Here is a 12,192-nt window from a genome sequence, read left to right on the forward strand (position 1 = left end):
ACTGGCTGTGAAGGTGATGTGTTATCTTACTTCTGAGTGAGCCTGTATATAGTCGATCAATAATCTTGAATGGCGACTTGGCAACTTGGAAGGGGGGCGAGATAATGACACTTAAATGTTAATAAAGCTGACGTTTTATTACACTATACTGACAGGCTTGCATTCATGTGATTAACCATGTACTTAAGATATGTAGGTAAATAAAGTTGTTCTTTTTATCTAATGTACCGTTTTATATAAAATGCGTTGGACTTGTGTCTATATTATATTGTCATAAGCAGTAGGGTTGTAGCGAAGATCGCGACAATGATGTCGTTGGATATGTTTTATTTGTATTTATTTTGTTGATGTGATATATTAACGATTTATATATGAAACATGGGCGGTGGGGTAACCTAGTGCTTAAAGCGTTCGCTCGTTACGTCGAAGGCCCGGGTTCGATTCCCAACATGGGTAAAATGTGTTACGCCGTGAATACGCTGAAATATTGTAACATGTGGAGTAAAACCCAACCCACTCACTAACTGCTAATTACAGCATTACATATACAAGAACAAGTGAAATAGACGAACTCCTTCCAATATAGTTATGGCGGTTACTTAATAATAAAGTCAAGAATTTGATAATTCATATCTGTCCTGTGTATTATTTGTAATATTGACTAAGCGTCACAAGTCATAATTAATGCAAACACATCGATATGTCATGTTTTTTTTACACCATATGGCAGGATTTAGTTAAGCTGTTCAAGATATTTCAGCATGCAGTAAATCAATAATTATATATGAGTTACATAACCTTCGTCTGTAGGTTTACCTTCATTCATAAAGGCCGATAAGCAACGGGGAAGGGAGTGTGTCAATACGCACTGAACACATCTTGGTGTTGCAGAGTTACCTCCCATATGTTACACTCGCGCAAGGGAGAGGTATGGCCTCGGAGAAAAGATTTGATTTTACTGGGATCACGGTTGAAATCTAGAACACGTGCACCAAATGTGTTACTAAATGCATACACACAAAATATGTTCGTATTTTGTTCTCACATCTGATTTGCTGGGGATGTATGTGTTGTACAGCTGATCCGAATCTTCGTGTTCTATAGTATATAACTCATGCTCTCATTGTTTTACAGTAAGACAAACAAGGGTTTAATGTGTTTTATTAATAACAAGTTTTACATAATAAGATATTTGGTGATGAGCAAGTAAAGTTGTCATCCCCTTGCTTGTGCGCTCGTTAACGTACCTGCAATCAGGCGGAGTTTTTTAAAATATTGTTTATTGGTATGCTGACACATGTATGTGGGAAGGGAAGTAACTCTTGACACTGAATATATGATCCAATTTGCGCACTGCTTTGAGTTCAAACTTTTACCGGTTTACTAAAAACTATCGAAAAGATATGTTTATATCGTACAATATGCTTAACCCTTATCATGCACCCCTCCTTCCTTTCTCCCATTATTTAGTTGACACGCCGTAATATACATGTGGTGTGTGTGTGTGTGTGTGTGTGTGTGTTATACAATTAAACCAAGCTAACACGTTATTGGTGACCTACAGCGGGCTGTTTTTAACACATTGTACCCATGTTGGGAATCGAACCCGGATCTTCAGCGTGACAAGCGAACGCTTTTATACCAATAGGCTACCCCACCGCCCCTTAATGCATTAAGTATTAGATGACAATATTATTGCGCCGTCTTCATCCTTGATGCATACTTTACTTTATTTCTAAAACAGAAGTATCCAAGTCACGAGAACACCATAATCTAGATTACCATGATCGGAATTCAAAGAAATAAGTGCACAAGTACACACACAGAACAAAAATGTTTTACTTGTTTAGTCTAAACATTTACAGGGGGCACGGGTGGCCCATTCATCTAAGTCATGCCACAAACCTATAATAGTACGGTCGTGGTTCGAATCCCGGTTCGCTTTGATTATGCATCCAGATATGTCAGCACCATACCAGTACTCGTGGGTTTTACCAAATGGTAAATGTTTAAAATTTATGTCACTTCGGACTTTTCCCCAACATCAAACGTACACAGCGTAATATAACTAAAATACTGTTCAAAGCGGCGCTAAATCCATCTCTCTCAGTTACTAAATATTACCAAATCCCTTCCGTTTCATACTGCTAATCCCATAACCAGATCAGACTTGCTCTAACCCTACAGTCACTAAGAAAGGCCCTGTGAAAAGGTTATATTAGTTCAAAATTACTGTATTATTATTAATGCTGTGCCGTTATTAAAGATATTATCGGCACCAATATTATAAAATATATTAACCTAAGTCGCTCAAAAATATTTTAAGAGAAAATTCACAATGTGTGCATTCATCAAGAAAAATCTTATACAGTAACCGTTCAAAAAACGAGTTTCTAGCGGCTGTGCGCCAGGCATGAACATTAGAGTGGCTCCCCTTTGTTTCCTCACGACACCTAGCGGCCAAATATTACATCCTCCATGTTGAAATGTCTGACAAGTGTCAGCAAATACACCTTTCACTGATGTCCGTTATATCAACCAGGATGACTTTAATTATCAAATGAAACTATGCTGAGTTTGTGGCAGCCCGGACGGAGGGACAACAGTACAGATGGAGTACCGTAGTGTCGTCTACAACGCAGCTCGAGACGGCAAACTCGGCCGTCTTCGGATATATCTCGATCGAAAAACTAAAGACGAGGTGTCAAAATTAATCCATGCAAAAACGAATGGAGCCACTCCTCTGATAATGGCTTGTCGGAATGGTCATCTGGATGTTGTAAAGTACCTAGTAGAAACATGCAGCGCAGACATAGAACAAGTTGGGTCTGTCACTTTCGATGGAGAGACGATTGAGGGTGCCCCTCCCCTTTGGTGTGCTGCAGCTGCGGGTCACTTGGGGGTTGTGATGTTTCTCGTTGAGAAAGGGGCGGGGGTCAATAAGACAACATACACAAACTCTACACCTCTCAGAGCTGCATGTTTTGATGGGCATTTTGAGATTGTGAAATATCTGGTTGAGCATGATGCTGACATTGAAATTGCCAATCGCCATGGCCACACATGTTTGATGATATCCTGCTATAAGGGACACAAGGAAATAGCTGAATACCTCTTGCAACTTAATGCAGATGTCAATAGAAAGAGTGTTAAAGGTAATGTTATGAGTTCACTTGGTTATTACCAAGTCTGACATGGCTTAATGAAACTAACTTCTTATTCATGAAGGCTTGAACATGGCAGAGAGCCAAATCACTGAGTCCAATTTTAGAAACATAGTTTGACAGGTGTTGGTTAGTTTAAGTTCAGCAAGAGGTTTCAATCTCTGTTTGCTATGTTATACTTATCAGCTTGCACTTTACCACTTTTGAAGAAAGAATTTTTAACATTTCTTTTAAGTATTTACGTTACCCATTATCCCATAGCTAACTTGCAATGTAGATCTGGGTAGATCAGTGATAGAAACTACCCTCATAATTCAACTAGCCACAGAAGTGATAGTATGTTAGAACATCAGAAAAACATGAACATGCCTAAGGATACCTGTAGGATGATTAGCATGATCTGTGGCGAACCAAAGTGGTTTGTTCGAGGTACTTTCCCTGTATGCATGGTAGGTAGGTTGGCATTTTGCCATCTTTTGCAAGATGATACTACTCTCAATCAGAGTAAAGTTTGATTAAAGAAAAATATGCCCAAAACATGAAGAAAATTTAATTGAGTTCATTTGGGCATCAGTTTGAATGTTTGCATGATTTGAGCAGTGGTAGAAACCAACTGTTTGCGTCTACTAGTCCTTATGATGATAACATATAGCAAAACCCTTAAAAAGGGCAAATTTCTACTAGTCCTTATGATACCTTAACTATTGGGCAGTTTGTCAAAGGCAACAGGACTAGTGCCAATTTCTAACGTTGTTGAGTATGATTATTATTTTGGCCTTTTGCCAATGTTGTATTTAGCAAAATTAAGTTGTGGGTCTTTTGGCAATAAGCTTGGCATTGCTATTTACAAACACAGGTGGAAGCCACTTTGGTTCCAGATAAGAAAATGTCTACAGCACCCTGTTTTTGGTTTGTGGGTAGTATGCTTGGTCTAGGCTAAAATATTTACAGGTCACCATGACGATACAGCTGTAATGCTGCAGTATTAAATAACATTTAAAATTATGCAAAGAGACAACTTCAGGCTAGTACTCAGTAGACTCAAAAGTGTTTTGGTGCAGACTGAAAAACTATGCATAACACATGCTCTCTTGCTTTCTGTATCATGATTCAGGACCCTACTCATGTTAGTATTTGCTTTTATTTTAAATGAAGTTTCAATGACTTTCATTGTTTTCAGTGTAATTGATCTGATGATGCAGCATTAGAAATTGGTTCTAGTCCTATAGTCCTTTAAAAACTGACCAATTGTTAAGAACTAGTTGAAATTTGCCATATGTTATCATTATAAGGACTAGTGGACTGAAAATGTTAGTTTCTATCGCTGTCATGCTGATAGAAATTGCTATTTGTGACGTTTCAAATTGAATTTTCAAAAACTGTAAGAGTCTATATGTACGTTTCAGGTAATACCGCTCTTCATGACTGTGCAGAGTCAGGTAGCTTGGAAATCATGAAGTTGCTTTTAAAACACTTGGCTCGGATGGAGAAGGATGCTTATGGGATGACGCCTCTCCTAGCTGCTGCAGTTGCAGGATTCACCAAGATTGTTGAGTTTCTTATAGACAGACGAGAGTGTTCTCGGGAACAGAAGATTGATGCCCTGGAACTGCTTGGTGCTACCTATGTGGACAAGAAGAGGGATATGATGGGTGCTATTCACATGTGGCGACAAGCGATGGAGGAGAGATACAAGGACAGGAATCGTCCCATCTTGAAGCCAGAGACAGCATCACCTATAGCAGCATATGAAAATGCTGTAGAAGTGACTTCCTGTGATCAGCTGGATGATCTGATAGCTGATCCCGATGATATGAGAATGCAAGCATTATTAGTACGTGAACGTATCTTAGGCCCAGCTCATCCAGACACTTCCTATTATATCCGATATAGGGGTGCACTGTACGCGGATATGGGTAACTTTGACCGCTGTATCATGCTATGGATGTATGCCTTAGACATGCAACAGCAGGTCCTAGAAGCCCTTAGTCCAATGACCCAAAGCAGTTTTTTGTCTTTCGCAGAATTGTTTTCTTTTATGACCACAGAGTGGAGATACCGACCTCCGCATCCTGTGGACTTCAAAGACATCATGAAAGTTCTTGTTCGAGCTATCCACGAACTGAAAAAGGGAAAAGAGGTGTTGATGAAAACTAGTGCCGCTGACCGAGACATTACCCACTTTCATCGTCTACTTGTGATAATCATGCACCTGCTGTGCTTAGTGTGTCGCTTACAATCTCAGCTTGGGGGTGAACAGGAGCATAGCTTCAAACAGACAGTATATGATTTTGTGCAGTTTGATCCTCGGGGATCAAAGGGTTATACGCCGCTCCATTTGGCATGTGCTAAAGAAACGACTAATGTTGGGCGTTATCCTGTGTGCAACTTTCCAACCAATGATGTTGTTCAACTGCTGGTAGAAGTAGGAGCTGATGTTAATGCTGTTGATGTTGATGGCAACACGCCGCTTCACACTGCTGCCAGTAATGTACATACAACTCCATCAAACCGCCCATGTCGGGTAGAAATTGTTCGGACTCTTCTCAAATCTGGGGCTCACTTAGACGCTTGTAACAATGATAGAAAGACTCCCATGCAGCTGATTCGTGGAATGACAATCAACGATATTGTGTCGCCACTGAGCTTTATAAGCTTACAGTGCCTAGCTGCAAGGAAAATCATGAAGCACAGTCTGGACTACAAGGATATTGTTCCAAAGAAGTTAGAAAGTTTTATAGCAATGCACTGACAGAGAATGTGTTTTATCTCAATCAGAAACAGCAGTGCTTGCGTTGTGGTTATTTTTATGCTTGTGGCTGTAGTGGCTCCTATTTTGTTATATACTAGATATTTTCGCAAATGGGTTTTGAGAATTTATTTTTTGGGGATGAGAACGACAGTGACTGTAATTTACTTTTTCCATAGACTTGATTTACGTTGTGCCAAGAGCGTGACTAACCTTCCGTGCTCATTCAATATTATGACTCTAACCACGTCCAGTAAGGTACCTGTACACCTGTATTATGTCCATACTGAAAACACATTTGTGAGTGATGTTCTACCATATCCAGTTGTGTATTTAGATGTTGCATATATCAATAGTCCTGTGTGCTAGTTGTATTCCAAAGACAATTCCTAGGACCATTTTTTTTTATTTCATACATGAATATGATCATTGGTATTGACATGATTATGTATATCTGGGATCTTCAGGATTGATTGCTAGACTAACATTTATTTCTCTTTCCCCATCATGCACTGCTGCAGTATCCTCTACATCTAAAGGAATGGGGTAGCCTGGTGGTTCAAGGCTTTGCTTGTCAAACCAGATCATGGGTTTGATTACCGACATTGTGACAGATCCAATATTTACCAAGTGTGCAGCCCATGACGATCCCCTTCCATGATTGGCTGGATTAGTAATAAAAGCAGCATTAAAGTATTAAAACCTGACCCACTCACTCACTCATTCATTAGTTCTACGAATTGTTTGATAGACATTACTGAGAAGGATGACAAAGAAGACTCAATGTATGGATAACAACTTCTTTTTTTACTGCAAAGGCAACATTTCAGTATAGATCCTTATACTGCTTGACAATGGCATAAGGATCTATACTAAAACGTCACCTTTATATAAAGAAGTTGTTATCCATAAATTGTGTCTACTTTGTCATTAGTTCTATGGTTAACATGGAAGTGTTAGGCCTACTCACACTCCCAGTTGTCTGGTAATATATTGATTTTCCCTCGACATATGTATTGTGGTTAATCATCAATGTCATGAACTGGCTCGAAATGCTCAAGTAATTGGAGGTATTGTCTTCATGTTAATTAGACACTGTTATTCAGAATGAAGGTTTCCCTTTTCCTGTCCTCACTTTCTTCACCAAACATGGTCCATGAACATCCAAATATTTTTCACTATTTTTCTACTTTTACAAAATCATGCATGATGGCATCTTCCCAAGGCAAGTGAGTTAACTGACTATAAAAGTCCAGTTTCCACCCTTGCCGACCTAGGCTGGTATTATGGAGTTACATTTTGGCTGGACTAACGAGTCTTTGCATAGTCCAATCACAATCGCGCACCGAAATCGAAATCCGGTTCATAAACTGTCATGCAGATTTCGATCGATTGCAGGATTTGCAAAGCATGTGCACCGCCAACTCGTCAACAGATATTTTCCTAATCTTTTCATGTTTTCAATCAAGGGGCTCACATGATTTGATGCACTTAGCGATGTAAGACCCATTTTATCACAATATAGATCTTGATTATCGATCAGATCGTCTTGACTAGGCGCCACCATTTAGATTGAAGCAAATGCAAGTGATACGAGAGGAGGAATCTGATTGGTCCATAGGAGAGGCATAGAAGGGACATAACACATAATAGCCACTGGTGGCGCTATGATCAAGTCCAGGAATTCCAGCCCAGTTCGGCAAGGGTGAAACTGGACTTTTAAGTCAGTTAACTCTCTTGCCTCGGGAAGATGTGCAGATGGTTGGTTGAATAACCTTAAGCACAAGACACTTGGAGTTTGTAATTGACTAGGTTAAACATTTCTGATAAAATTCTAAAAAGATAGGAAAATATTATGTATATTGTCATGTTTGTAATGAATGTTTTTGGTTTTGAAATTGCAAACAGCAGGTAGAACATTGCAACGGCTTGTCTGTATAATGATGTAAAACTAAAAATCAGATGTTATACTTTTGTTGTCACCTTGTCTATGACTTCCTTCCATTAACTAGTGTGTGTATCAAGACTGATGGCTCTGCAGGCTATAGGTGGAAATAAGAACACTCATTGGGATATGTCAATATAGGACTTCTACACAATATTTGTCCCCAATAATTATCAAATTGGATGGTAGACTACTAGCATGATAAACTAATAAGAAGTGCCACCTGATTTCAAACTTTGACAGTTGGCATGATAGATATAAGGCCGTGATGAACATCACAATGAATTCATCAATGTCAATTTGATATTATTATATGCACCAGGGTGGGAAATGCTTCATTTCAATTATTTTATTTTTCATAATACTAGGATTCTTTAATTCAGTTTTTCTTTTCATGTCTATGTACAATAACAATTACAAAGAGTAAAGACTCCAAACAATATCTGTAGTAAATGATAAACATCTCATGATAGCTGTATCTTATGTTAATGCCTGGATTTAAGGCATGTGCAGTATCTTGTTCTAAGCTCATGGGGTACTGGTTGCCCATTTCTCAAAGACAGCATTTCTCTGTGTCCAGACACATCATCATGGGCTATAATCCCGGAACCATGTTGGCGCCATGCCTGAGCTTGTTACTTTCCCCTTAGTGGTAGCCATCTAAGACTTGCATCACACAGGCTTTCCTCCCACATTCAGCTGACTAAGGTGATGCAGCTCTAATACTGTTCGAAGTGGCACAATTCACTCAATCTGTAGTCATGTTAGCATGGTTAGTGGACATAATTATCATTAACTTTAAATAGAAAGGTATTAACAGTCATGATGGTGTAAATCTGATGAACACTGAAACATTTCAAGTATCAGGTATGATATTATTTGCTGATCTGTCATTACAAATGCCACCCCCACTGCAATGTCTGCTCCTTGAACATGACTGTTAAATCTTTGTAAAGGCTAATCATTGCAGATAGCAACAATGTGATATTTGTTCATAATTTTTTGTTTTTCGTAAGATTGTTTACCACCTTTCCCATGTTTAGCAACGTCAGAGTGTTTAGTAATTACAAATGACCTAAGAAAAAGTCAGCAGCTATAGAACGGATCATTTTCGGGGTTTTTTCGTAGTTTTTAAATTCTGTTATCTGTATTGTCATTTATATGATAACGCCTTTGCTTCTAGTAGTGAATCTGTCCATGTTAAGAACCTTTGACATCAGTAGCCCAAGCTGGCACTTTGTCATTGTGTGAGAAGTTTGGAATCCATGATCCTATCCTAACTATGCTTGAGAGAAAACTTACTTGATTTTGGTAGTCTGTGACCATGGCCACTGGTCCAAAGGCAAAATCTACTAAAATTTGTTTCGGTCCAGTAACCTCAGCTAGTCCATACACTATGACTCAAATCTACTGACTAGATCTCTGGACAGAAAAGTTTGGGTTAGTAGACATAAATGGGCAGATGTTAAGTTGTCAGACTGCATAGTTAACAAAGAATTATCTTCCATAAACATGTGACACTCCATCTCTCTGCATGAGGTTGATACTGTGATAGCGAGAAAGTGAAGTCGGGGTTTCCCAAGTCATTCGGTGCCAATATTTTGTACTTAGTATCTCACACCCAACTTTAGCACTCTAGTACAGAAAGCTAGTTTGGCATTATTTCTTCCAATGTATTGTCTAAAGTGCCACAGTTTTATCTTCAGAGTTGCGTCCTTAGTGCAGATTTACTGGTCATGGATCTAAGTTCAGTATATGTCCCTTGATCTGTCAACACTTGTCTTTGTGGAATTCTTCCAAGTGGGGATTGTCTATGTCACATATTACAGTATTCGCCATAATTAGCACCCATAATTGGAATATTCATTGGGGGGGGGGGGGGGGGGGGGGGGGGGGGGTGCTTATTAAACCAAACATTAGTTATTAAATTTGTTGTCAGAAATCGAGCTGCAGTGAAAACAATCAGTTCACACTGTGATGAAACTTATCAAGTTACAAAGCAATTATATGCCCTTCCATGCTGTTACTATGTTAAATATCTCAATATTTCCAGGGAAGTACATGTTTTGCCTTAGTAGAGGGTGCTTATAAATACTATACTTACAAATTTGTCAAGAAATTGTTGAAGGGGCACTTATGGAGCAGAGCGCTGATGGTAAGCTATCTTGTCATGATACAAGTGATGTAGTGTCTACAGTGGCATCAGCCCTAACTGAATTGCATGAGGCTCATCTTCATTATTTGAACATTACTGACACGGATGTCAACATGAAGGATATTCAATATGTGGATATTAAGAGATTTGGTCACATGTATGTTTCATTCTGATTTTCCAATCTTATGAGAAGATGCAGGGAAGCGGGGGAAATGTCTCCCAACTGATCCACCTACCCCCTAGACCTGCGTGCTTGCTATGTCGTAGTACTAGTCGAAGAACAGTGGAGTGTCATTTGATGTACATGGAAGTGTTTGAAGAAACACATGAAACACTAATGTTAAAAACCCAAGATTTAACATGCCCTTAGATTGCGATGCAGCAGAAACTTGAACCCAGATCACTCTTATTTATCAGAATATATACTACTCAAAACAAGTTTAAGAACACCAACAATTGGGAGGCTGCGTGTTGCAATACCCATTAACTATGGTCATATGAAAACATTGGTGTTCTTTAACTTCTTTAGAGCAATATACATCATAATGAAGGTAAAACATACATAGGCCTACATACAGTTTCTGTACATTGTCCTAAGGTGCATGTGATACTCCGTTAAACGAAACATCCTACACCACTAGCTTGTTCAAACATGCTCTTGCACATGAACACATCAGTGCTTGTTCTAAGTCACATCGTTTTGCTAGAAAACATAAATACAAATGGTTTCTAGGTAATGACTTTTGAAAATAGTATGAGGGTGTCTGTGTTAAGAGGTTGGCAACGAAGGGGTCAGTTATATTTTCCTGACAGAAAATACAAAATTATTTGTTTTCATTATGCAGGAGTCCATGAGAGCCAAGAGTTAGTTTAGTCTTTGTTGAATTTCATGTTCGTTTAGTATAAACATGAAGTAAGTACATAATAACTTGGTTGACAGTGCTAGACACAACATGAGCAATCTACATATTGGTGGTGCCTTAGGTGTCTAATTTCTGATGTTTCCATACAAGAAGTGTGATTATCTGTCACTGTGCATTATTTCTGTGAAGGAAACGGTCGAGGAAATAGGAGTCTGTGATACATGTGATGGAACCCTGTACACGAGGTACAGCTGATGATGGTGTTTTGTACTCTTATGTGATATGTTCTCATCCCAAAACTCTTCATCTACAAACTATTCTACCTTACCAATAATTATCACATTTTTCCTAATTTCAGTTGTCTTCAGTTATTTCTCAGTGAGCAGCATTGTGTCCTCAGAGTCCTATTGGAGATCATTGTGGTGCCAACGTGCTAAAGACATCATGCTTATTTTATTTATTCCATATTGTATGAAAATGGATACCACTTATACGGCAAAGGTAACGATCTTTTTGGCATGTTCGCACTCAGATCGGTCGGTGTATTCTGATACCCACATCCTGTTGGTGTCATGATATGCCGACCTTGTGTATAGCATCTTCCCGAGGCAAGAGAGTTACTGACTATATAAGTCCAGTTTCCACCCTTGCTGAACTAGGCTGGTATCATGGAGTTAGATTTTGGCTGGACTGATGGAGTCTATGCATAGTCCAATCAAAATCCTGCAATGAAATCAAAATCAGGTTCGTAAACGGTCATGCAGATTTCGGTCAATTGCAGGATTTGCAAAGCATGTTTTCCGCCAACTTGTTGTTAACAGATATTTTACAAATCTTTTCTTTTTTCTAATCAAGGTGCTCACATGATTTGATGCACTTCACGATGTAAGACCCGTTTTATCACAGTATAGATCTAGATTATTGATCAGATCATCTTGACTGGTCGTCACCATTTTGTTTGAAGCAAATGAGAGGTGGAATCTGATTGGTCCATAGGAGAGGCATAGAAGGGACATAACTAGAAAAAGCCACTGGTGGCGCTACGATTGAGCCCAGGAATTCCAGCCTTGTTCGGCAAGGATGGAAACCGAACTTTTAAAGTTAACTCTCTTGCCTTAGGAAGTATTTTTCTGTCAGATTGTTATCATCAACATGTCAGCACCCATGCTCACGGTTTCATCGAAGTGGTAACGTCTCGGACCAGCATCCCTTCAGGCTTTCCTCCCAACATGATGAAGCTGTGATATATTTGAAGCACTGTTCAAAGTGTTAAACCGGAAGAGGTATTGCAGGTTCTATCTCCCTGCCAGACAAGG

At 39.1% G+C, this 12,192-nt stretch overlaps 1 protein-coding gene across 1 annotated transcript; it reads left to right on the forward strand.

Moving 5' to 3' along the window:
• Positions 1-2,465: 2,465 nt before the first annotated feature.
• On the forward strand, positions 2,466-7,251 carry LOC124134221 (protein fem-1 homolog C-like). The gene is made up of 2 exons (XM_046498942.2): positions 2,466-3,155; positions 4,571-7,251. The coding sequence occupies exons 1-2, from the start codon at positions 2,612-2,614 to the stop codon at positions 5,914-5,916; spliced, it is 1,890 nt and encodes a 629-aa protein (XP_046354898.1). The 5' UTR covers positions 2,466-2,611; the 3' UTR covers positions 5,917-7,251.
• The last annotated feature ends 4,941 nt before the right edge of the window (positions 7,252-12,192 follow it).

Source organism: Haliotis rufescens, unplaced genomic scaffold, assembly GCF_023055435.1.
Source record: "Haliotis rufescens isolate VD_foot unplaced genomic scaffold, xgHalRufe1.0.p SCAF_1, whole genome shotgun sequence".
Classification (NCBI taxonomy): Eukaryota; Metazoa; Mollusca; class Gastropoda; order Lepetellida; family Haliotidae; genus Haliotis; species Haliotis rufescens.